The sequence below is a fragment of the Myxine glutinosa genome, chromosome 5 (assembly GCF_964187855.1).
Source record: "Myxine glutinosa chromosome 5, kmMyxGlut1.1, whole genome shotgun sequence".
NCBI classification, from domain to species: domain Eukaryota; kingdom Metazoa; phylum Chordata; class Myxini; order Myxiniformes; family Myxinidae; genus Myxine; species Myxine glutinosa.
The window spans coordinates 177654511-177681870 of NC_136265.1; the positions used below are offsets into that span (position 1 = coordinate 177654511).

The 27360-nt window shown below is 47.3% G+C and overlaps 1 protein-coding gene across 2 annotated transcripts; it reads right to left on the reverse strand.

Annotated features, from left to right (window-relative positions):
• Positions 1–2612: 2612 nt before the first annotated feature.
• Positions 2613–27003, reverse strand: CDT1 (chromatin licensing and DNA replication factor 1). 2 transcript variants are annotated; one of them, XM_078779149.1, is made up of 11 exons: positions 26781–27002; positions 24778–26741; positions 18825–18959; positions 18630–18705; positions 18363–18481; positions 16024–16169; positions 15793–15896; positions 15459–15644; positions 3812–3961; positions 3464–3665; positions 2613–3311 (listed from the first exon to the last, which is right to left on the reverse strand). In XM_078779149.1, the coding sequence occupies exons 1-11, from the start codon at positions 26934–26936 to the stop codon at positions 3145–3147; spliced, it is 3405 nt and encodes a 1134-aa protein (XP_078635275.1). In that variant the 5' UTR covers positions 26937–27002; the 3' UTR covers positions 2613–3144. The 2 variants fall into 2 exon arrangements, with proteins under 2 accessions (XP_078635275.1, XP_067971541.2); XM_068115440.2 differs by having other exon boundaries at positions 24778–27003.
• Positions 27004–27360: the final 357 nt, after the last annotated feature.

The window sequence follows — 27360 nt, forward strand, 5'->3', positions numbered from 1 at the left end:
GCACGCCAGGGAGCTGAAGGTCTCGGCGTTGACAAGGCGACGACGTTTGACGTCGACCAGCAGCCCGTGCGCGCAGAGGAAGTCGGCGCCCAGCAAAGCCATGGGGACGCAGGCGGTCACAAAAGTCCATTGAAAACGCTGGCTGCCGAAGCAGAGGGTGACGACGCGTGGGCCGAAAGTGCGTATGGCGGAGCCATTAGCAGCGACCAAAGAGGGGCCGCAAACGGCGTCCCGCCTGTCCTGCTCGGAGGCGGGTATGACGCTCAGTTGGGCGCCGGTGTCACACAGGAAACGCCGCCCAGACGCTTTGTCCCGAATAAACAGCAAGTTGCCCGAGTGGCCGGCGCTCATGGCTGGGAATGAACGCCGGCCCGGCCGTTTCCCGACCTGCCGAAAGTGCACGGGGGCCGGCACGTCCGAGCCTCGTGTCCGAACCTGGCGTGGTAATAACACCACGCCCGGTCAGGTGGAGGCCCCGGCCGTCGTGTCGGAAGCGGGCGGTGCGACGTGGCGGCGGCCAGTTGCACCGGCAGTTCGGCCTCCAACCGCGCAGGGCGCTCGGGCGTCGTGGGCGTCGCCTCGGACGGCGGCGGGCTCCAGGTAACCGCGCCGATGTGCTGGCCCGCCGAGGAGATCTTATCGGCTTCCTTGGCGAGGGCGCGGGAATCCGTGATCAACGTGCCAGCCAGGGCGAGGCGTACCGGGTGAGGCAGCTGGCGAAGGAACAGCTCGCGGAACAGAAAATCCGGAGAGTGCTCACCGATCAACGAGAGCATATAGTCCATGCGCTCGGACGGGCGCGTGTCGCCGAGCTCGGGCAGAGCGAGCAGGCGCCGTGCGCGTGCTGCCGGTGAGAGGGCGAAAGCGTCGAGGAGGAGTGTCTTCAGCGCGTCGTATTTGTCAGCAGCCGGCGGGTACTCGAGGAGGCTCAAGGCGCGGGCCGCGGTGGTGGAACCGAGCGCTGCCACAACATGGTGGAAGCGGGTGTCGTCCGCGGTGATGCCTCGCAGGGCGAACTGAGAGTCCGCCTGAGCGAACCAAACAGCCGCGTGAGCCTCCCAGAAGGTAGGCAGTTTAAGCGTCACTGCCGTATCCATGTCGGTAGGTCACCAATGAAGAAACTGCGCTCCAACGCGAGTCGAAAGAATTGACGCGACCAAAGACGGAATTCGTCCGAGTTGCTTTATTGAAACAAAACAGCTCAGGTATTCTGACAAGCCCGTTTATCGGGCAGCAATATATATACACATTTATGTCGGGAAGTTTGCCCGGCAAAAGCTATACCGGGCATGCCCGGGTGTCAAGGGCGAGCCTTGGAAAGGCGAGTCTGGACCTGCCCAGGCGTGTTTGGCTGCGGCCTGGCAAGTCGAGGCTGGGCATGCCCGGACGCTCTGGGCGAGCCCTGGAAAGGCGATAGCGGGCATGCCCGGACGCTCTGGGCGAGCCCTGAAAAGGCGATAGCGGGCATGCCCGGACGCTCTGGGCGAGCCCTGGAAAGGCGAGAGCGGGCATGCCCGGGAAAGACGAGACCGGGCGTGCCCGGGAGAGGCACGTCTGGCCGTGTTCTGGCCGGTGCAAGGCGATTGTGTGCATCCAGCGGTAACCGCTACAATATCACCTTTATCTATCAATATTGTTGAAATGAAGATCAAATAGCTGTATGTTGAAATATGTTGAAAAAGTCAAAACTTTACATGGGGTGTACTTACTTTTTCACGTGACTGTATGACGTGACGTGCTACCAAATATTAAGTCGAGGGTGTCAATAATTTTGTCATTGCCATTTCTTTTTATTTTCTGATTTAAAATGATATATAAGTTCTGAATCAAAAACAAAGGTTTTGCGATATTAACAGTGAAATAAAGAATTGCGGCGACCAAATACTTTTGTCAATTTCAACTTATTTTCAGAGAAACTTGTGAGTTATTTGAAAAAAGTGGAAGGGTGCCAATATTTTTGGCCCGACTGTAGGTTGATTAAGGAGTCCTGCTCATCATTGGTTTTGAGAGTGCACATGTCGTTCGTGGGTTAAGGGGTTTACATCATTGATTGTCATCTATTGCTTTCTTTTGTTTCCTTCCCCATGTGCCATCATTTGCTTATTCAACTCGTCTCCCGAGTGAATTCTGGTTGCCATGATTCTCACCGAGTGATCCAGGGAAGACCCGTGGCCATGCTTTGTCACAACGCACACCCAGATCTCGACCTAATATGCAGACAAAACACTGCGTCAATTCTGACATCCAATCCATAAGAGGTATCGTGGCTTTTCGACATGTGGAAGGGAAGACCATGAAATGGTCATATTAGAACCATTTAACGGGGACGACCCGGCGACCATAACAATATCGTTTTTGATCAAATAATTCTCATCAACACTTTTATATTGTCTCATTCACTCTCGGTCTAAATATATTGGCTCAGTCTCATTGTATTTTATACAAGATCGATCCACAGAATTCCACTAATCTCACATCCATAATTGTCCTTTACCTGCATGCAAACACCAGGGTGACAGTTTATACCCATGTCAGGATTCAAACCCAGGCGAGACAGTTCACAAGCACCGTGCATCCCTCTAAGCCTACCTACCAGCGACAACACCTTGATAGATGCTATATAATGACATACTTTAATATATGTACAACAGTTAGTACATTTTACAATAATTTTACCTTACAATTCAATCATCGATGGGAAATCGAATTTTTCTTTTCTTAATCACTTCAAAGGTGGATCTTTCCAACAAAGGTTCCAGATCATCCTAGATCATAACCAATGTAGTCACATAATCCCAGTAAGCAAATATGGTACACACGAAAGCAATCAAGTACGTGTAACGTTTAACTTACATCACACGTTTATTAAAATCGAAACTGCACAACTTGGTTCTATCTACAAACTGTATTTATGGTACAAAATATTTAGGGCTCAAATTTTGTTGAAAATAAAATAAAATAATCTGTGCAAACAATGCTAAACAGGTAACATTTAAATGTGTTGGAATGCTTTTCTTTTGAAAAATACAAAGTTTGTGTAAAAACCCATAAATCACGATGCCATTTGCAATGTGAAAGGCCGAAACAGGGAGGCCTGTGCAGATTTCGGACAGGAAAATTACAGCAAGGCCAATAGAATCGGTGCTATTTGACTTGCTGTTCCCTACGCAGTCGCTCCTGCAGAGCAAGTGTAACCACAGAGAGATCCGCGGCACGGTCCAGTCGCAGATACAGCTCAGAGCGGAGAGGCAGCAAAGTGAGCCAGGTAGGCTGGACCTCAGCAAGAAGGCGGATGTGACGATCCAAGTCGTCTGGAAACAGTCGGACAAGAAAAATAAAATCGACAAACAAAGCAAGCCGATTACACCTTTACTCTTGTCAAAGGACACGTTCCAAGCCCGACACTAATCATCATAATCGATGCCCCTCAAATTCCCTGTTGGCTGCACTTGCTACTACACACCTTGCCCTAAACCACCTCCATAACTCTCAGTGAGGCGTTTGCATGCAACGGCGAATGGGAGAACGGGCCGATGCTCGGCCACAAAAATCGTCCGCAGGATTCGTGCCATTTCCGGCAGCCTTGCTAGCATCGCCTGGCGAGCCGTATCCACCGGTCCCCTTGTCATTTCCAGCTCGATCCTCCGTGCCTCGCGAGCTCGAATCTGCACATGGACAGAGTAGATTAATTGGGCCTTTGAGCATACGACGATGGGCATTTTGGATAGACAAACACTTCAAAATAGAGGAAAAGCATGAAAAGCCACAGCTCGGGCCGATGGTTTTGTCGGCTGCGAGAAGGACCACTGACCCTGGCCAACAGGTCTTCAGATACACCTCTTAGGGCAGGTGGAGTAACAAGTGGCATAGTTTGGTGCCTTGGGACTGCAGTTGCTGTTCGTCCATTTTCTCCCACTTCAGCAGAATTTTGTTCAGCAACAGTAAGCAAAGCCTGCTCCATCTTGGGGGTGGGGGGAGGGAGGAGGGCAGAAGGAATGTGTGCAGAATAATAAAATAGGGTGAAAAAGTGTTTATATCAAAACGCCTTTTTTATTTAATTTGTTTTTTATTTAATTTTTTTGGTCGAGGTTCATGTAAAAGCCAACACATAGAACATACAATAAAGGGAGCGGGAGAGAAGAGGGGGAGAAAGAGGGAAGAACTTCTTGTGCAAGTATGGACATTTATTTTGTGATAATTTATATACATATATGTATATACTGTACTGTGGTAGAACCAGGGTCGGAGGTTACAACGAGGGAGCTCCTCGGGCCTTCGTCCCGACCTCCGGGCCGAAGGCCATCATGCACGGATAATTCCGTGGCCCGACGAGACGCTGATTAAAATCACCAAATGGAGTAGGATCCTCGCTCCTTAATGCGTTACCTACTGGTGGGTGGTGGGAACCATGCTGTCAAAGGCCACCAGTCTACTTATTATGTATGGCCGAGAACTGTGGATGGCCGTTGGCTAAATGCAGAGCCTATCAGTGGCGCAAAACTTCCAGTCCATCTCGTCAAGATTACACACCAAGACAGACAAATGAAAGAAAGGACGAGAGCAAACAGTTTGGAAAATAACGTTTACCAAATAAAGCAATCATGTATTTACAATTGGCACAGACAGGAATCACAATTAAAGGCACAACAGAAAAGTAATTAACCTTGATGCTCAGAGCCCACTTACACATTCTTACCTATCTAGGGACAAACAATGCAGAACAGGCGCCATCAATCATCCGGGAAGGTAGATATAGCAAGATGAGCAGATTAGAGGAATAACAGAGCTTGGGTCTGGCTCCCGTCTTACTGGAAACAGGCAAAGTGGGCCTGTGTGAATCCCAAATGAAGGGTGGAATGGGTGTGGAGGGCGGTGGGGGTGGGGGGAGGGGGGGGGGGGAGAAATTAGGAATATCGGGAGTGTTGATGCGTGTCAGGTATAGTGCGTTTTTAGCAGGCAGGAATGGCTGCGGCTCTTGTGGTCCAGACAGGCAATGGCAGAAGATCGGGCAGTCTCTGTTTCGCAGCATGCCCATGCAAACTCGGGGCGGTCGTGCATGCTTGTAGTGGTCGTGCAAGCTAGTGACGATCGTGCAAACTCGTGGCACGCCAGCTCCCACTGGCGGCTCTCACGGTCCGAACAGGCTGTCGTCCGTGAATGCTTGGCAAAGGAACTCGTTTGTGGCAAGGAGAGCTTTGTGCATGAGAGGGAGAGAGGGAGAGAGGGAGAGAGGGAGAGAGGGAGAGAGGGAGAGACATGGCAAGGAGAGTGAGAGAGATTGCTCCGCTTCTCCAGCCTTTTATTGCCGCTGGGACCGGACGTGGTCATGGCTCTTTGGCCTCCTGCTGCCTGCATGCTCGTGCCACGTCCTCATTGGTTCCCAGCTCTCTGAAACTTTGAGTGTCTTCCAGAATGATCCACCACTACCAAGAAGTGGATAATCTTTCTGGAAGAATCCTCAGTGGATATGCCGTGGCCATGATGCCCTCTTATCTTAGCACTGCAATCCATATTCTGTAATGTTTTGTAATGTGTTTAAATGGGGGGTTTTTTTTACAGGGAAGAAAGCAAGGAAAGGTATTTGTTCAGTGGAAGTACTAATGGAGTAACCAGAGCAGACCCCATGTGAGGATGAGGAAATCACTGAACTTGTGAACGTGACAGATATCATATTTGAGTTAGATGATTAGACTGATGTTTTTGATTGAAAGTCCAGCCTTATAAGGCAGGGCAAAGGATGTCTGTTTGCAATATTTGCTGTATCTGTCTGAAATATTGGGGTTTACTGGCCTATAATGTTGCTTGCATGATCGAGAAGTTGAGCATTGTGCATGTGAAGGTGTATGTACGCAGGAAAACAGCCCTCAAATGATTCTTTAATTTAGTTATACTAGTGAGGTACCCTTGCTACGCAAGGGTGGGAGGCCAGAAGCAAACAGACAATGCAGAAACGGCGAATGCTGAAGCGTGAAACCAATAAATTCCACATTCCTGTAGCACCTTCAGTCACACGTCAGACATGGACAGCAAGTTCGTGAAGGACCTCCATGAAAAAACGTACCCATTGGAAAACAAACGGGTACGTTTGTTCCGTACCCAGTCAATGGCGAATCTGCACATGGCGATCCGCGAATTCACGTTTAGAAAATAGAAACCGTCACGGCATTTCGTCATCCACTTGAACTCGATATCTCTCTTTTCATTCCAAACAGCATAACTCCGATCACAAATGAAATAACATTAATATAAAAAATAAACTTTTAACAACATTCGTGACATAAACAAATATTTAAATCCTGATGTGAAGTTCCGTACGGTTGGGTGAATACAATTACGAATTCAAAATCGTAATTGTATTCACTCAATTCCAATCATCAATTGATACTTTAACAAAACAATTAACACGATTAACGTTTAACGGTTTAACATTACGATTGAATGACGGTTGTATTTGGATATTATCAAACCCGCGCATTGCCGTCATCTGTCCACTTCCGCAGGTTCATAATTGGCATCAAAATCTAAACAGTATTTTTAGAATTTCAATAAAAGCCACATCACTGTTCATATCGGTAAATATTACTCCATAGTGTTTGGAAAAACTGGAAAATTGGAAAACTTGGAAAAACAATATAGCCTATTTTACTCCCAGGGGTCCCAGGAATACCCACCCACCCAAAATATCGTTGCGATCGGTTGAGCCGTTTTTGCGGTACCTTCGAATGGACGGACGGACATTTGGTGAATTCTAATAGTAAGATTAATAGATGGTTTAGAGATGTAAACCTTCTTCCTGAACATTGAAAGATGTAAACCTTCCTGAACATTGAAAGATGTAAACCTTCCTGATCATTGAAAGATGTAAACCTTCTTCCTGAACAGTAAAATATGTAAACATTCTTCCTGAACAATGAAAGAGTAAACATTCTTCCTGAACATTGAAAGATGTAAACCTTCCTGAACATTGAAAGATGTAAACCTTCCTGAACATTGAAAGATGTAAACCTTCCTGAACATTGAAAGATGTAAACCTTCCTGATCATTGAAAGATGTAAACCTTCTTCCTGAACAGTAAAAGATGTAAACATTCTTCCTGAACAGTGAAAGATGTAAACCTTCTTCCTGAACAATGAAAGATGTAAACCTTCTTCCTGAACATAGTGTTACGTGCTCCTCCCCGACCCCCTGGTCACGGTGTACCTCTGAGCCCCGAGAGGAGTCACGGCAGAAAAATGTGTTATTCTGTATGTCAAAGATATGGAGAAGGAGAAGGAGAAGCCAATGGAGAAGCCACCCCAATTGTTACTCACAAACAAATATTGTATTAAGATCACACAAGAATAACAGTACAACAATAATAGCATTCAATAGTACAATCAATATGTCCTATGATGGCACCATCAGTTTTGTAATATAGAACTCACTGTGCTCCAAGTGAGTGAAACAAGAACACCCCCAATGTCTCTTATTCTCGGCTTCAAGACGAAGTTGATTCGCTCCAGCGATCGCCAGAACGATGTCCCATCGAGACCAGAATCCCGTGCGGATGGCCAGTACAGCCACACAGCCGAAGCTGTACAAAGGCGCCCGCTCTCAAGGTGACTGGGAAATCCAAAAGCGCCCTACAGGCGAATGAGAGATCACACCCTCGGGTATGGACGAATTAACCTTCAAAACACCACGGCACACACACGCCCCAGATCGACGTCTGGATGCGGTGAAAATGGTCGAGAAGAGACGAAACCGCAAGCGAAGCACAAGTCCTGCGCGAGTCAAAATGGCCGACGACCCGCTCTTGAGACGTAACGGCCCGGCGATAATTCCCCTCGGAATCCACCGCCAAAAACCTGACACGCAGGTTGATCGGTCACAGCGATGACAATTCTGTCGCAGGAATTCCTTTCCCGGAACCCCGAAAGTTCGCTAGTGACTCTTGCTCGCCAACGTTCGCTCCAGACCGCAAGTAGCTCGGCCCCTTCTTGACCGACTCACTCGCTCTGCCCTTTTTCTCTCCCTCTTCTTCCTCCTCGTCGTCCGGTTCCCCATCCCGGTTTCCTGTTTCTTTTAACATTAACTTTTTTACCTTTTGAACACAGTTCATGGACAATAAACCTTTTGAAAACAATAATAGTACATGGAATCAGAAATATTTACAGTGGATGCAAACCACCACAACGGAAGTGACGAATCCGTAACAATAGAAAGATGTAAACCTTCCTGAACATTGAAAGAGTAAACATTCTTCCTGAACATTGAAAGATGTAAACCTTCCTGAACATTGAAAGATGTAAACCTTCCTCCTGAACAGTAAAAGATGTAAACCTTCTTCCTGAACATTGAAAGATGCAAACATGCTTCCTGAACATTGAAAGATGCAAACATTCTTCCTGAACATTGAAAGAGTAAACATTCTTCCTGAACAGTGAAAGATGTAAACCTTCTTCCTGAACATTGTTGCTGTGTCGGTTTAAAGATGTAAACATTCTTCCTGAACATTGTTGCTGTGTCGGTTTAAAGATGTAAACATTCTTCCTGAACATTGTTGCTATGTTCCCAGCAACCAATTTTATGTTGTCGCAATGTTGTAAAAACCTTAACCTTGTGGTAAAAACGTTGTTGTGTGCTTGCTCGGTTGTTGCGATTATTTTGAAGCAATTATGTTGTTTTTACTGGTTGTTCTATATTTTGGTTGGATGGTTTTACTGTTCTATATCTAGAACTATCGTGCTGTTGTGTTGCAAAAATCCCTTATATTAACATTTATTGACACATTTGTATCAAACGTCATGCAATATATTTCACCATATCTGTATATTGTTGCGGATATGAGGACTGTATATATTTTTTTGATTGTGTGAATTATTATTATTGTTTATTCTGCGCCCCCTGCCTCCGGAGCTGTGTAAAGGTGAAAGGGCATCCCATAATTAGTCCACAAGCATACACGTCAGCCAATAATAGAATACCCCTGTTCGATAGTTATATCTTATTCTGTGTTTTAGGGTAAGGCTGTGTCTCCCATTAATTGAAGTACTCCATTGCACCAGTGAAAGAGAATAGATCCCCTTTCATTCCCATCCCCAAAATCTCCATTTCCTTTCACAACCCCTTTCGTCATTGCCAAGCCTCGATTGCCAATTACATCCCCTCCAAAACCACCATTGAACATGTGCTCGGGTCGGGGAAGAGGGGCGTGCCCGCCCGTCGTCATCAAGGGCGGAGCCAGAGGGTCGCGTGACCAACCAGGGCCGAGGTGAGCACACCGATGGGCGTGTCCTGAAGGCCGGCGGCTTGATCGCCGGAGGCACTATAAAGGCGCGCGCGCAAAAAGCGTGGGGTCGGTCGGTGGTGAGGAGTGAGTGGACCAAGAGAGAGAAAGAGTGGTTGGACCAAGAAAGAGAAAGAGTGGTTGGACCAAGAGAGAAAGAGTGGTTGGACAGGGAGACGTGCAAGAGCGTTGTTGAGTTGAGGGTTTGGACCAGACGAGTCAGACGAGTCCTGGCAAAGCAAGCGGCGGCCACAGCAGCAACAACACCCAACAGCCGTTTGGGGCCTGGACGGCGGTTTTGAGCAGGGCCGCGAAGGAACGGCGGCTGCTAAACGCGCCGATCGTGCTGCAGGACCCCCTTGGACCTTCCTCTCCCTCCAGCCATCCACCTCCTGCCTTTCCACCCTTCTTGTGTACGTGAGTTTGTTCTGTGTGTCTTGTCCCTGGGTATTAATTAAGTCTGTATAAGCTAGTATTTTCCCTGTGTCTCTAAAAGCTTCTGTATATTATTTTCTTATCTTTCCTTCTCCTTGGTTATTTTGAGCCTGTAAATAGTAAATAAATTTAGTAGTATTTTCAACCCTTTTCTCGTCTTCTTATTCCTTTTCTTCACATCCGTCGTCTTTGTCTTTTCCCTGATTGAATAGCTGTGGCGCGATACGGCCAACGTCTGGGTGGAATCGGGTGAGTCGGGGAACAACTGTTCGGTCGCGGAGCCTTCGCTCGGCAAACAACATCCTAAACCGCGATCAGTAACAATATATATATTTTTCTATCAGCATTTTTATCCAAACTGAATACATTGTACAGTATTATTTTGATTTATAAATATTATGTCAACCTAAGGCACATTATTTAGTCCATAACAGGCATGTTTCCATGTTCTCATTCAAAGACCGTCCTTTTGGCTATGACTTTCATCCACCCAGCATGGTTCACTGTGTAATTGAAACGTGCTACTTTATATGCCAATAATGTGATCATGTTAAAGTATCACAACCACAGTATAATATTACGTGCAAGCCATTTATGGATGATCTCATAGTTGGATATGACATTGTTTTAGAATCATTTCTCTGGCTCTAAATACAGTCCATGTTTTGATGGCGGTATGAAAACATGTTCTTTGGTCCCTGTTTTGTCCCCGAGTTATTTGCAAACAGCAATTGAAGGAATTATAAAGTTAAATTCGTTCTAGTGTTGTTCACTCGATTGCAGAACAACATTTTGAAGGAGGAATATATAAAAGCACCAACTACAATTTCAAATTGATAGTAAATTTTAGGCATATAAATATTTGACTAAGTATTGGATTTTGATGTTTGTTATTTTGAACAAAGTGAACATGTCGTTTAAAATGAATATCGTTCATTGTGTTTATATTACAAAATATATCTGGGGGTCAAATTAATCACCCACTTTCACGTTCCCTTCAGTATGTTTTTGTGGAGTAAAATGTGCAATGTAGCTGGTATTTCATATTGGGTATTTTTTAATGCAGTAATATTTTTTGCAGATAATCAGATATTGGAAGGATATATAATAGTGTATCTGAAAGCACTTGTCTCAGAAAATCCCGAGGGTGTGCGGGGTTGGGAGGGGAAGGCTTCGGTATCTGGCCCATAGTGTATAAACAGGACAATTTCCCGAATGGCCCTATGTTCCGCAAGGTCCTTTTGGAACTTGTTAAGTAGCTCGTTAAATAGCTGCACTTTAGGGACTCTGGGGGAAAAACCAACAAATAAAAAATAATGAGACAATAAGGGGCATCATTACAATCTACTCCAAAAAAAGATGAAATTCTCGACCTTGGCTCACTATGGAGCTCAAACGAAGACCTTCTCGGGTGATGAGAAATCATTGGGTGGTGTGCGGGTGCGAGTGCGAGTGCGACCTTGCGTCCAAATGGAAATCGATGTGTGTAATTATGCCGCTTTCACTCGTGTAAAAAATTTTTTTTTTATAAGTGCGAGTACATTGCCAGAACAGTCACAACGTAAGAGTTATAAAAGAGCTGAACACGAGGAACACCTAGGGATACCGTCCCTTGGTTACAGTAACATTTACACATTTCAAAAAGGTCGACACCCTAACAACAAAGTTAATGATCATTTCCCTCTCTCATGTTGTACAGACACTCACTTTTCGTTTTCTCAAGCAAATGGATCCATTTCAATAATCATCATTTTTCATTTTGCAATGAAAATCATCGTGTACAATGTACAAGGTAGCATTCAGTAAACGGTCAAAATGAGCGGCACCCTGCAAATGCAAGATTTGATTCCCAAAAAGATGCAATTGTACAGCAGGGCTTCATTTAGCACAAATGAGGCGCTATTTAACACACACACACACACACACACACACACACACACACACACACACACACACACACACACACACACACACACAGGATTACCATCACGACACCTTTTGACATTTTCCATCTCAATCGCACAACAAATAAAAGATAATTATACGAAAACACACTATAAATGTACAACCAGTCGCCGACCAAAGCCAGTCGCCGACTGGGCATCCTCCGTCGTGCGAAGTCCTTCCTTGGCACACCTGAGCTCCTTACCACATACAAGGCTTTCATCCGCAGCTCAATGGAATACTGCTCTCCCCTCTGGGCTGGTGCTCCTGCCTCACACCGAGCTCGGCTTCACGCTGTTGAAGCCAAAGCTTTCAGAATCATTGGAATCTCCTGCGATGAAGCTAACTCTGAGGGCCTTTCACTCACTCACCGCAGGCAGATTGGTGGTCTTTCTGTCTTCTACCGACTCCTCTCCGGCCTTGCTCCCCCAGCTCTCTCTGTGCTCTGTCCCCCAAATATTCCTACAGGTCGCATAAGATCTGCCAGCAACCCTCTTATGGTTAAACTGCCAAAATCTAAGCTCTCTGCTCACCTTCACTCTTTCATTCCCCTTTTCTCCCGCCTCTGGAACAAACTCCCCCACTCCCTTCAATCCCACTCCTCCCTCCAGGTCTTTAAAACAGCTGTTCACCACCATCTCTTATCTTCCCCCATCCAAAACCTTGATCTTTTCTACGCCCGCTAATTCACCCCAGATACACTTTTTCGAAATTCCAACTTCTTTCCTGGAAGTCCTTGCAGTGTCCATATGTTTTATACCTCTCCCACCTCCCCCCAAGCCCTCTCCCTCCCACAGTTCTCTCGATGTCCCTGCTCTCAAATGTTGTGTTTGTGTCCTTCCCCCTCTCTCCCCATCTTGTCTACCGCTCCCCTTATTTTGTGTTTTATGTGGCGGTTTGTGTCGGTTTGACTTTTTGTGTGATTAATGTTAGCTCTTTCATGAGCCTAGATGTTGTATACAAAAAATAAAATAAAAAAAACTACCTCCGACATAGACATCGTCATGGAATTGTTCCTATTGCACCATAGTTAGCATTTATTTCTTTATTTGTTTGTGTATACCTTGTCGAGGCTCATGGGAGAGTTAGAACACAGAATGGATCAAGATGCAACATAAAAAAGGAAGAGCAGGAGAAGGAGCAAATAGACGGCGATGGACAAACAAGGGATGCAGGTAACCATGAGGGCTCGAGGAGAACACAGGGGATGGACAAGATGGATACAGAAGCAAAATTTGTGGGTAGGGTGGGAATGGGGGGAGGGTGAAGGTGGATCAACAAGGGTACAAAAGATAATGGTTTTGGATTGGAGAAGATCTGAGATGGTGGTGAACAGGTGTCTTGAAGACCTGGAGGGAAAAATGACATTGAAGAGGATGTGAAAGTTGATTCCACAAGCAGTGGGGGGAAAAAAAAGCAGAAAAAAAGAGTGGAGGTGAGCAGAGATCATGGATTTAGGTAGTTTCATCAGAAGGAGTTTGATGGCGGACCGTCTGAAACCCCTGCAGAAATCTTGAGTGTGGGCAAGGGGCACACGGAAAGAGCAGAGGGGGCAAGACCAGAGAGGATGCGGTAGAAGACAGAGAAACCACAGACCTGTCTGCGATGGCGAAGTGATAGACCCAGCTTCATCGCGGGAGATTCCAACAACCTTGAAGGCCTTGGTTTCCACAGTGTCAAACTGGGCAGGATGTGAGGCAGGGGTGCCAGCCCAGAGGGGAGAGAAGTACTCCATAAAGCTGCAGATGAAGGCCTTGTAGGTGAATAGGAGTTCACGTGTACCAAGGAAAGACTTTGTACGATGGAGAATGCCAAGATGGCGGCTGGCTTTGCAAAGCAACTTTGAAATGTGGTTTGCCCAAGAAAGATCATGGCTGATAACGAGAAACAGGAGTACGATTGACTGAACTTCCTCAAGAGGATTGTGAAGAAAATAGATAGGAGGGTTTGCCAGACAGTCCTTTCAGAGGGCGATAGTGACAGTGTGGGATTTGTCAGGATTGAAAGACAAATGCCAAGTGTTTGACCAGATTGTGATTGTTTTTCAAGCTCTGAAGAGAAGAAAGAGGCTGTAGCCCGCCTACCTGAAAGATGAGTGATCTCATGGCAGAGGATGGAGTCATCAGCAAATATATAAAGAGGATTTTCCAGAGAATCAGAGAGATCATTGATGAAGATCAGGAATAGGACTGGGCCCAGAACACTGTCTTGGGGCACTCCAACCATGACAGAGAGAGGACATGGAAGGATTCCATTAAGAGCCACATGTTGGCTACGAGAGAAGTTGAAGTTGGTAAGCCACTTGTGGATTTGGCCTTGGATGCCATAGGCAGACAGTTTGGAGAGTAAGGCGGATTGCCAGACTGTACCAAAAGCACGACATACGTCCAGAGAGACTACCCTGATTTCATGTCCAACATTGAGGGCCTTCATCCATTATTGGGTGAGTAGAAGCAGGTTGTCCAAGATAGAGTGTCCAGGTCTGAATCCGAATTGATGACCTAAGATGAGGCTGTTTGGAGAAAAAGAAGGATTCCACATCAACTGCGATGATCGACTCCATGATGTTGCTGATGATTGGAAGTAAGCCGCTTGGTCTGTAGTTGAAGGGATCAATTTTTGAACCTTATGTAATGCAGTGATGTTGGCTGATTTGCTAGCAGATGGAAGATGACCAAGCGAAAATGTGAAAAGCACAGAAAGAGGATTTGCAAGAGCAGTAGAGCAGGTTTTTAAGACATGTGAGTTGATGTGTCCGGTCCAAGTGCAGAATCAGAAACGACATTTGCAATAAAAATTCTCCACCTTCTTCGGTGCAAAAGGCACAGAGTCCAGGAGCAGTTTGGGTGTGACTGGATAGAGTGGGTAAAGAGAGTGAAGGGTTGGGGACACAAGATCTGGAACCTTCCTGAAATGTTATAAAATCAGGTAAATCAAAGGCCTGGTGCGGGCTTTACGGTTAAGGTGGCTGGCTTGAGATCTTTGAGTCCTGAGTTTGAGCCTGTGTTGTGCTGTTGAATTAACACCAGGTGGCCTGACTCAGACTTTCATGCTTCCGAGGTTGGCAAAATGAGTGCCAGCTTACTGGTAATAGTGGCATTTCACACAGCTGTGCACCAGGAAATGATGTAACCAGCAGCCACATGCTGCATATGAAGCAACACCAAGTAAATCAAAACCTTATTGAAATGCAATTCATTTGTGGTGCACCGGATTTCCCTTGGGTCAGAGGGGCAATTCCCAGCATGCATCAATGACTGTCAGGGTAGCGTTTTTCTTTCAGATAAAAATCACGTTCGCAATCCCTTGTTTATTTTAAAAATAACGTTAGGTCACTATGTATTCTCGAGGATGCCGTGGAGTTTTACAATGCCCTGAGGATGCAGCCTAGAGGCCTAGAGGCCTCGCCTGAACCTCAATAATGTTCTCTGCGCCCCTAAAAACAAGGCTCAGAATTCACACATTCGTGTCTGCGGGCTCTTGCCCACATCAAAATGGAAGCATAATGTCTTATGATCACACTCAGAGATGGATGAATGAGTAGTCAGAACCAGGAAGAGTAGAGAAAGAGGAAGTGCAGATGATGTAAGGTACTGATAATAGTACATTATCATTCAAATGGATTCCGTGAGCATGCTGTTATTGTACTAATGGTAGTTCCATAACACGGGATGGATTTCCACAGCGATGGGAGTTTCTGTATTGATATTTCCACAATCAAACCAATTCTACTAGAGAGACAGGCCCTGTAATTAACAACAGAGCTTTTACAGTCAGAACCTAAACGAACCCGAACCCTCCAGTTGCTCACCTTTGGCGGGAAAGTGCCGCGAGCGAGGGCCATAGCTTCATGGGCCGACGTTGGCCGATTGATGTTGGGTGCAGAAGGAAGATCTGCTGCGGGAATATCGGGCAGGGCATCCAGCTGGAATTGCGGGTGCCAGCGAGAAAGGCCTGGTGGCTCTTCCATTGGGGGCGTTAAAGTTGTCAGAAAGGTCTACATGAAAGGTTTACAGGCATGGGGCAGCGGAAAATCAAAGTTCATGCAGTCATTTATGGCTCTTGATTAGCAAGTCGAAAGACCTAAACATAAAACAGATATCTTTGGCTATCACACAAAGTGACAACGGATCAGACAGACACACCTTGTGATGACTCTTTGTGATGGAAAGCAGGTGGGAGTGTAAAGCTCGACGCCGTTCAATCAGATGTGAAGGTGACAGATTTGGTCGTGAATCTTCCCCATCCTCTGTCAAATTAAAGATGAAAATCATGGTCGACCACAGGCAGCCAAGTCAGAATGATCGCCATTTCAAAACTGCTCTATAGCAATCAACACATCAAAGGGCCGTTCAAATGAAGCACATTGTTCTTACCCGACAATATCTTGGGTTCGAAGGTGAGTTGATAACTACAAGAGGGACCACCCGAGCCACGAACTGCAGGAACCAACTCTTGGCGGAAACAGAATGCGTCTGGAAGCAACCATCGGATCTGACCTAGCTGCTTCTCATCAAACCGACTACAGGTAGGTAGTGGGGACAAGTAGGCAAATGGGATACGTGAGACAATTGAGAGAGTAAATGGTTAAATATAATGGGTGAGGAGGTGCAGTGAGGTGAGATACAAAGCGAGATGGGAGATAATTGGTACAGCACAGAGAGAAGTTGGAGTACGTGTCAGACAGAGTGAGGAAGTTGGGGGAGTAACTGTGAGATAGAGGGAGGAGAATGGGGGAGTAGGAGTGAGACAGAGGGACAAGGTTGGGGGAGTAGGAGTGGGACAGAGGGAGGAAGTTGGGGGAGTAGGAGTGCGACAGAGGGAGGAGGTTGGGGGAGTATGACAGAGGGAGGAGGTTGGAAAAGTAGGAGTGGGACAGAGGGAAGCAGTTGGGGGAGTAGGAGTGACACAGAGGGAGGAGGTTGGGATAGTCGGAGTGAGACAGAGGTACGAGGTTTGGGGAGTAGCAGTGGGACAGAGGGAGGGAGTTGGGGGAGTAGGAGTGGGACAGAGGGAGGAGGTTGGGGGAGTAGGAGTGGGACAGAGGGAGGAGGTTGGGGGAGTAGGAGTGGGACAGAGGGAGGAGGTTGGGGGAGTAGGAGTGGGACAGAGGGAGGAGGTTGGGGGAGTAGGAGTGGGACAGAGGGAGGCGGTTGGAATAGTAGGAGTGACACAGAGGGAGGAGGTTGGGATAGTCAGAGTGACACAGAGGGAGGAGGTTGGGATAGTCAGAGTGACACAGAGGGAGGAGGTTGGGATAGTCGGAGTGAGACAGAGGGACGAGGTTGGGGGAGTAGGAGTGGGACAGAGGGAGGAAATTGGGGGAGTAGGAGTGGGCCAGAGGGAGGAGGTTGGGGGAGTATGACAGAGGGAGGAGGTTGGAAAAGTAGGAGTGGGACAGAGGGAAGAAGTTGGGGGGAGTAGGAGTGGGACAGAGGGAGGAGGTTGGGTAAGTAGGAGTGACACAGAGGGAGGAGGTTGGGATAGTCGGAGTGAGACAGAGGGACGAGGTTTGGGGAGTAGGAGTGGGACAGAGGGAGGGAGTTGGGGGAGTCGGAGTGGGACAGAGGGAGGAGGTTGGGGGAGTAGGAGTGGGACAGAGGGAGGAGGTTGGGGGAGTAGGTGTGGGACAGAGGGAGGCGGTTGGAATAGTCGGAGTGACACAGAGGGAGGAGGTTGGGATAGTCGGAGTGAGACAGAGGGACGAGGTTGGGGGAGTAGGAGAGACAGTGGGACGAGGTTGGGGGAGTAGGAGTGAGACAGTGGGACGAGGTTGGGGGAGTAGGAGTGAGACCGAGGGAGGAGGTTGGGGAAGTAGATTCGATGTGAGATGGAGGGAGGAGTTTTGAGTAGTAGGCGAGAGATGGAGGGAGGAGTTTTGAGTAGTAGGTGTGAGATGGAGAGAGGAGTTTTGAGTAGTCGGTGTGAGACAGAGGTAGGAGGTTGGAAAAGTAGGAGTGGGACAGAGGGAAGAAGTTGGGGGGAGTAGGAGTGGGACAGAGGGAGGAGGTTGGGTAAGTAGGAGTGACACAGAGGGAGAAGGTTGGGATAGTCGGAGTGAGACAGAGGGACGAGGTTTGGGGAGTAGGAGTGGGACAGAGGGAGGGAGTTGGGGGAGTCGGAGTGGGACAGAGGGAGGAGGTTGGGGGAGTAGGAGTGGGACAGAGGGAGGAGGTTGGGGGAGTAGGAGTGGGACACAGGGAGGAGGTTGGGGGAGTAGGTGTGGGACAGAGGGAGGCGGTTGGAATAGTAGGAGTGACACAGAGGGAGGAGGTTGGGATAGTCAGAGTGACACAGAGGGAGGAGGTTGGGATAGTCGGAGTGAGACAGAGGGACGAGGTTGGGGGAGTAGGAGAGACAGTGGGACGAGGTTGGGGGAGTAGGAGTGAGACAGTGGGACGAGGTTGGGGGAGTAGGAGTGAGACCGAGGGAGGAGGTTGGGGGAGTAGGAGTGAGACCGAGGGAGGAGGTTGGGGAAGTAGATTCGATGTGAGATGGAGGGAGGAGTTTTGAGTAGTAGGCGAGAGATGGAGGGAGGAGTTTTGAGTAGTAGGTGTGAGATGGAGAGAGGAGTTTTGAGTAGTCGGTGTGAGACAGAGATAGGAGGTTGGCTGAGTAGGAGTGAGACAGAGGGAGGCGGTTGGGGAAGTAGGTGTGAGACAGCGAGGAGGTTGGGGGTATGGATTTAAGTAGTGATAAATGATGAGATGCATACCGGCGAAGCATCGCCTGAACAGCTTGCTGCACCTTTGAGAAAGTTGCCCTCTCTGCCCGATTGTACATCATGGCCACAGCCGTGTCCAAACAGTGAAACATTTCCGTGAGGAGCTTGTACTGTACATCATAACACACCATTGTGTCACGTTATGACCAATGCCACGTCACAATTCATGCAACGTCAAGTTACACATGTTGCAGGTGTGGGCTCACATGGAGCCAAGGCCATAGCATAGGACATTGACAATAATGAGTGTGATCATACCTTGACCGGTAGGACGAGACCCGGTGGTGTGTCTTGTATGAGGTGGTGGAATCGACGAAAAGCAGGCTCTGAAGGCCTACAAAGACATACGACACCAGTCACCACGAGAGACCGACCTGTGCTACACCAGCCTTATAAAATCCTCAAATCTTGGTTCAAAAGGTTTATCAATCTATCAAACGTGGATACACGTACCGAGCTATGGGTTGTTCTTGTCCCCCTTGTTGCCGAGATCCCGACTGTCGGCCGGCCAACAGACGGGACGCTTGGGCCTTCACAAGACGTGCTTTTAAGAGTGCCTCCGATGATCCGTCAGCAGCACACGACGGCCTAACAAAGAATCATGGAACTGAGAACCAGGTTAAAAGAAACCCCAGCACCCAGCACCAAGCAACATAGCAAGCGACATCACATAAAGACAAAATCAAGAGAGCAAGCACCAGGAGCTCAGATCGACTGAGATGGACCAATGCAAAATAACTCGTTATAAAGCCCTAATTGAAGAGACAGTTGGAGAAAATTATTATACACTGCCTTTGGTCAAGTAAGATTGAGTAACCACTTTTTAACCGAAATCCCACAAACCCCTCATGAACTAGTGAGTTAATGGAACTCCTTACCCTATGCAGTCTTGAGAAAAAGGACGTGCGAAGAGTCTTCACACTTGCTTTGCGTTTCCGAGCACGAGCTAGATTTCCGACGAGCCTCCATTTTGTCTGAATCTCGATATTCCCCAACGCTGAGAGCGCAAGTGGCATATTTGATTGGTGGAGATGGCGTAAAATGGAGGAATATTTTGCCCAAGTCCTGTCAAACTGGAGGTTTTTGGAAATGCCACAAAGGCTGGAGAGATCTCACGAGATTTTGCGGGGGAAGACACGGTTTTTTGAAGCTGTCCCGACCTTCACGCACGCTCGAAGTTAAGTAATGGTTCACAATTGTATTTTTGTCGAAACTGTATTTATCTTACGTGTGTGTACCTATAGTACGTCCCTTGGAAGATTAATCGGTGTTAATCTTTCATACCTGTATAGAGTGGTCGAGTATTTCGTGCCGCGATATATTGCGGCCTTGTTGTTGTTCTTTAAGCTTCCTACCTGGAGGCTTTGTTTTCTCTCAGCGGTCGATTGTGGTCCTGCTCCTCTCATTCTCTCAGTTTTTTCCCAGTCTTTTCACCCCCATACTTCCTTGTTTAAAATCTAAACTAAAAAAAAACAAAAACATTTCCTTCTTTGTTCTTTTCGTTTGTTCGTTCGTTCTTTCTTCGACGATGTGTTTCACCCCCATTTCACGCCATTCCCAGATCTGTTTTGCCCTATTCTTTTTGCTGACATCTTTTGCCCTGTTCACGTGACTCGTGGTTGTCCCTCGAGGCTCCCTCTCCCCGTTGGTTTTTTTGTGAATATTAGATTGTTCTTCACGGTTCTGTTTAACTATATTTAAAGTTTTCCCTGCAGTGTTTTATTCAGTGGTACATTACAACACGCTGTTTTTCTTCCTATTTAAAAGGCTCTTTTCAATTTTCTCTCCACCTCATTCTACTTCAAAAAAATATTCAATCTCTTATCATTCTAAATCACGACATGCTCGAAATTCACATTCATTCCACCCCTCCTCCATCGTTCTCAAACGGATCTCTAACTTGAAAATCACAATAAACCCAATTTGTTATAAATGTTCCTCTTTCATTAATCATCCACTTTCGAAACTCCCCCCTTGCCCCTCCCCTCCTAAACTCCCCCCCAACCATCCCTCTCCAATTCTCCCCCCTCCCACCCCCATCTCAAAGCTGCCTCCTCCTGACTTCATCGCCCTTAGTCTCATACCTCCACCTCCCCCAACCTTCTACTTTCCTCTGCCACCCCTCAAAGAACTCCTCACTGTGCCTCATCCCATCACCATCAAACCTTTCGTCCTCATCCTTCCCTTTCTTGTAACTCTTCTGTAATCTCTGACACGCTATTAAGTGCTCTTCCTACCTCCCCCGCCCATCCTTCATCTGCCCCTACCCCACCCCTCCCCTCTCCTGCACCCGAGGCTCCCTCTCTCTCCTCATTAACGATATGGACCTCAAACATCCGGGGCCTTTGCTCAAACCTGATTGATCTCTCCATTCAGGTTGCTTCTGACAATCCAGACTTGATCTGCTTAACAGAAACTTTCCTCCTTCAAGATGTCTCTGAGTCCTTAATATATCTTTTCCAGGTTACTCCCTCCTCCGGTATGATAGACCTGAGCCTCGTCCTGGTGGTGGGGTTGCTATCTTTATCAAAAACTCTCTTCCTCACTCTCCTTGCATTGCCCTCTCTCCACCCCAACCCCAGGAGTACCTCTGGCTACGGCTTCCTCTCTGCTCCCACCTGTGGTTCATATGTGTTCTGTACCGTCCTCCAAACAGTGATGATGCTGTCTGACAACATGGACCAACTTCTATCAACTCATCCCAACTCTCTCTTCCTCATATGTGGCGACTTCAACTGTCATCATGCCAGCTGGCTGGGTGTGGGTTCCTCTCTCACCAGCCATGGCACCTCAGCAAAGGACTTCTGTGACTCATTGGGACTGACACAAGCTGTCAATTTCCCGACCCAGATATCAGTCAATGAAGTATCTTCTCTTCTCAACTTGGTTATGACAAACTTCCCTGCAAATGTCTGCTGCTCTTCTTCTGCTCCAATCGGTTCTTCTGATCATGTGCTTGTTAAAGTGGACATCTCTATGGTCATTCTCAGAGAGCCTCCTCAGTGTCGATGAGTCTGGCATTTCACTCAGGCCGACTGGCACAGGCTGCAAGCAGCCATCAATCATCTGGACTGGTCTCCCATCTCTACTGCCTCTGACATCAATTCTTCCTGGGAATTCTTCCAAAGCAAACTGCTCTCTCTCATGCACCGAGTTATCCCATCTCGTCTTCAGTTGTCTTACCCTTCCTCCCATCCATGGTACACTGAATCTTGTGGTGAGGCAGTTGCCCTGAAACAACTTGCCTTTGCCTCTTGGAAGGCAAATCCAACTGAAGGTAATCTCAGTTCCTTCCACCAAGTTCGGAACAAGTGTGTGTCTACCCTCAGGAGTGCCAGGAAGCACTATCTCTCCACACTCAAGAATGAACTCTCAAACCTGTCTCCTTCCTCCAAATCCTGGTGGCGTCTGGTCAAATCCGTTTCTGGTGTTTGTTCCCCCTCCATCCCCTCACTCACCTCAAATGGCTACACAGTTGAAACCGCACGTGACAAAGCCGAATGCCTCAACTCTGTGTTTGCCTCAAAATCTTGTGTCCCAAACCCATCTCTCTCTGTTCCCACCTTACCCAGTCGAACCCAACTGCTCCTGGACTCTGTGTCCTTCTCTCCTGACAAGGTGGAGAAGTTTTTGTCAAACCTTGACTCTGATTCTGCAACTGGACCAGACGGCATCAGCCCACGGGTCCTAAAATCCTGCTCTGCTGCTCTATCTCACCCTCTCTCTGTTCTTTTCACCCTCTCTTTTGCTCAAGGTCATCTGCCCGCATCTTGGAAAGCAGCAAACATTACCGCTTTACACAAAAAAGGTGCAAAAACAGATCCTTGCAACTACAGACCAATCAGCCTGCTCCCAATTATCAGCAAAGTCATGGAATCCATCATTGCTTCGGATATCAAATCCTTCCTCTTCTCCAATGGCTTGATCTCCGATCATCAATTTGGATTCAGACCAGGTCATTCTACTCTGGACATGTTGCTTCTCCCGTCTCAACAATGGATGGAGGTCCTCAATGCCAAACAGGAAATCAGAGCCGTCTCCCACGACATATCACGTGCCTTCGATACGGTCTGGCACCCAGCTCTGCTCACCAAACTCTCCTCCTATGGTATTCCATGGAAATCTCCACGCTTGGCTTGTGGACTTCCTCTCTGGTCGTAGTCAACGTGTAGCCTGAATGGATTTTTCTCATCGCCCTTCCTGTTCTGGCTGGAGTTCCCCAAGGTAGTGTTCTGGGCCCTGTGCTTTTTCTGGTCTTCATCAATGATCTCCCCGACTCTCTGGAAAATCCTCTCTATCTCTTTGCTGATGACTCCACTCTCTGCCGCTCCATTCCTCATCTCTCAGATCGGCAGCCTGCAGCCTCCTCTCTCGGCAGACCTGGACAAAATCACAGACTGGTCAAACAAGTGGACCATGTCTTTCAATTCTGATAAATCTCACACTCTTACTATGTCTCTCCGAAAAGACAGACTGGAAAACCCTCCCATCTCCTTTCTCAACAATCCTCTCCAAGAAGTTCTGTCGCTCAAGCTTTTGGGTCTCACTATCTGCCATGATCTTTCTTGGGAAAACCACATTTCCAAGCTGGCCTCCAAAGCCAGTCGCCGACTGGGCATCCTCCGTCGTGTGAAGTCCTTCCTTGGCACACCTGAGCTCCTCACCACATACAAGGCTTTCATCCGCAGCTCAATGGAATATTGAAATACTGTTCCCCCCCCTCTGGGCCGGTGCTCCTGCCTCACACCCAGCTCGGCTTCACGCTGTTGAAGCCAAAGCTTTCAGAATCATTGGAACCTCCTGCGATGAAGCTAACTCCGAGGGCCTTTCACTCACTCACCGCAGGCAGGTTGGTTGGTGGTCTTTCTGTCTTCTACCGACTCCTCTCCGGCCTTGATCCCCCAGCTCTCTCTCTCTCTCTGTGCTCTGTCCCCCCCAAATATTCCTATAGGTCACACAAGATCTGCCAGCAACCCTCTTATGGTTAAACTGCCGAAAAATCTAGGCTCTCTGCTCACCTTCACTCTTTCATTCCCCTTTTCTCCCGCCTCCGGAACAAACTCCCCCACTCCCTTCAATCCCACTCTTCCCTCCAGGTCTTTAAAACAGCTGTTCGCCACCATCTCTTATCTTCCCCCATCCAAAACCTTGATCTTTTCTACCCCCACTAATTCACCCCAGATACATTTTTTCGAAATTCCAACTTCTTTCCTGGAAGTCCTTGCAGTGTCCATATGTTTTATACCTCTCCCACCTCCCACCAAGCCCTCTCCCTCCCACAGTTCTCTCGATGTCCCAGCTCTCAAATGTTGTGTTTGTGTCCTTCGCCCTCTCTCCCCATCTTGTCAGCCGCTCCCCTTATTTTGTGTTTTATGTGTTGGTTTGTGTCAGTTTGACTTTTTGTGTGATTAATGTTCACTCTTTCACGAGCCTCGATCTTGTATACAAAAAAAAAAGAAAAAAAAAAAGGCCATTTGTGTTTTCGTGTTCAAGTATATAATTCAAATTAAACAAAATAAAGATTTTAAAGGATGTAAAAACAACAACCTTTTTGGAAGTTTACTGCCGTTAATGCATCATCTTTTACACCACATTATTTAACATGTTATTTTTGTCCTGTATGATGTCTTTAATGACCATGAATATATGAATATGAATGAATGATCGTTTTCAGGCCATTTTCCCCACTGGAGCGGGTGTTAGCCTTGAGGGTCCCATGACAATCATGGTTCCCTGTTTGAGGCAATGTTTTTATGGCCGGATGCCCTTCCTGGCGCCAACCCTTGGTCGCATCTTACGATGCGCAGGGATACGGTATACCTATTCTAAACCGGGGTACACACCGGGATCATTCATCCCAGCAAGCTGGTACTCAATTTGCCGACCACGGAAGGATGACAGGCTGAGTCAACCGCCCTGGTGTTAATTTAGCGATCGACCGGGATTCTAACCCAGGATCCTAGGATCCCAAGCCGGCACCATAACCGCTAAGCCAACACCAGGCTTAACTGTCATCATGGCAATGACTTGACAAATCATGGCAAATCAAGGCAATGACTTGATGAATGATTTTCAATTTTGTTTGACAGCCAAACACAGTAAAACAATTAGTGGAGTACACAAGCTGATCGCTATCGCTCGGCGTGTCCACTAAAACCGTGGTTCGGGTGGGGTTATTTCCTTGCTTCCCGGGAGGCGCTGGTAATTAGGTAATAGGACTATTTCGGCCTACCACCCTATTCAGCGCTGACCAGAAGGAACGCAATAGCCCCGGATCGCGTCGGTTAGATAAAAGACAAGGGGATTAATCCCCCCTTGGTAAGGGGAAGGCTGACGTTTGAGATCCGCAACAATATATAAATCTTTCCCGATTCTCATTAGCAGAACAATACTCACAAAAACTCACCTGGGGTTACCGCAGTCTTTCATCACCACAGGTGAAGGATCGCTAGGTGGCTGGTGCTCAAGCTTAGTAGTTGTTCGCCTTGTGACAGGAATTGTAGGGGTCGTTGAACTTTGAGAGGAGGAAACAGTCACATCTGCAGAAACCTTGGTGGAAATTGTGGGAAGATTGGGAGCAAGGACAACCGTGCTGCTTGGCGGAGACGATTGGGTGGTGGTTGTTGGGAGCTTTCCGATCGAGGTCGCTCCATCAGAACCCACCGATCCACCCTGTCGAACCTTCATGGGTTGACTCGTAAGCGGATGACCATCGATCCTCAGAGCTTTCTTTGAATGCATTATAGTCTTTGGGATTTCCACCACATCTTTGTTATTTTCTTTGGGAGACCTATCGTAAAGATGTCCTTCCGAGGTCTTCATGGATCCAGAAATAGCCGTCTCGAGGTGTAAAAGAGCAGAGTTTCGGAGCAGCCTTGGCGGTTTCTGCAAACTGCGATCTCCATACGCGAGACCGGAAGGAGATGCAACACCTTCAGAACGTCCAGAACCCTTCTGCACATCTTGTACTCCATCTTGCAAACCAAGGTCTTCCTTCGATCCACCTTGGTTAACCAGAAGTGTGGACCCACGTTCAGATAAAGTGCAGATCATTTTGCTTGGAGAAACAGTCTTGGCCTCGACGACATCGTGGACACGAACAGAGAACAATGACGACGATATCTTGCGCTTTGTCGGAGTTGTCCCATGTGAGTCTTGCAAGGATGTCGTCTCCGATTCAGCTTCGTGCCCCAACCTTCGATCGACCACTCGGACTCTCGTTCGTTTCCCTGGAACATGTCGTCCGCATCTACGCTTTACACCTCTCCTCGGTTTCCTCTCCTTTGCCAACGACACCTCAGCACTGAAGACTATGCAGTCCGGCTTCTCCTCAACTCCCCCCTCTCCACCATTTACAAACACTTCCACAACTTGGCCTCGAGCAGAGGTCTCTCCATGTACCTCCTCCACCATTTCATGACACCACTCAGTTCCACTTTCTTTTGCTACTACTTTTTTCTTTACCACCTCTTTTTTATTTCCAATACTCAGTTCTTCCACGGTTTTCTCGACCTTGAGATTTGTTCCATTGTTTTCAATGCAGGGAATCACATCCACCATCTTCCCTAGCTCCCTCTCTTCCCTCTTTTTTCTCATTGTTTTAACCATTACTTTTCTCTCATTCTTTTTATCATTCACCTGCAGCAACATTCTCTTTACATCTTTATTCACATTCATTTCAATCCTTTTCTCCTTTGCTTCTACAGGCTTTTGCACCTCCACACTCCTCTTAACAACCCCAGGTTCCTTTTCCATCCCGTCCTCCTTTTCACGATCATTTTTATTTCCTCTTCTCTTTATTTTGTCCTCTCCATGCCCATCCACATTGCTCTCCAATTCCTTTCCTTTTATAAAGATATTTTGCTTCTCCACCTCATCTGCCTTTACTCTCAACTTCTCCAAACCCTTATGCGCTTTACCTCTTACATCATTCTTCTCTTTACGCATCTTTTCTCCCTCCTTCGTTCCCTTGCCCTCCTCGTTCCGCTCACAAACCCTTAAACCATCACCGTTTATCTCAGATTGCCCCTCTTCATTCCGCCTCCGAATTTGGGACCTCGTCGGAACACCAGAAATGCCATACCTACAGGCATCTCGAAGCTCTTTTTTCGCCTTCACCTCATCAACAAACCTTACTGTTTTCATCGCAGAGTTCACCTCATCAAAACACCTTACTGTTTTCGCCGCCGAGTTCACCTCATCAACAAACTTCACCTCATCAACACACCTTACTGTTTTCACCGCAGAGTTCACCTCATCAACAAACCTTTCTGTTTTCACCGCAGAGTTCACCTCATCAACACACCTTACTGTTTTCACCGCATAATTCACCTCATCAACAAACTTCACTGTTTTCACCGCAGAGTTTACCTCATCAACACACCTTACTGTTTTCATCGTCGAGTTCACCTCATCAACACACCTTACTGTTTTCACCGTCGAATTCACATCATCACACCTTATTGTTTTCACCTCATCCTCTTGTAACTTTCTCCGTTTTGAAGCCAATATCCTATCGTTACGTTTACATCCCGAAAAATACGTCGTAATCGACCTCTGCGCCATAACGACAAACCCTCTCCGTTGCAAATCCACAATCGCACTTTTCCCGCCAAACCACTGACGTATTTCCGCCACGATGCAAAGTTTTTAGCGTTGATTATCTGAAGAGCGTAAAGCAGTTTGTTTGTTTAAATTCTGGTTCAATTACTAAAATATTCCCGACTTTATCGTAAAGCCACATTTTCATGGAGAAATTAAAAGGATCGACACGAGCAAAATAGTGCGTGAAACTTATACACCGCCCGCATTTCATGATTCACATTACTCTCCCAGGGGAATAAAAAGGCAATTTAAATTGAAGAAACTAATAGCCGGCGAAGCCGGTTGTTTCAGACGCTCGTATAAAAGGACACGGAGCCGTTAGTAGTTCGAGCAAGCCATGTTCCGCGTCCGGCACTCCCGGCCCGGAGGTGACTCTGGACTGGAA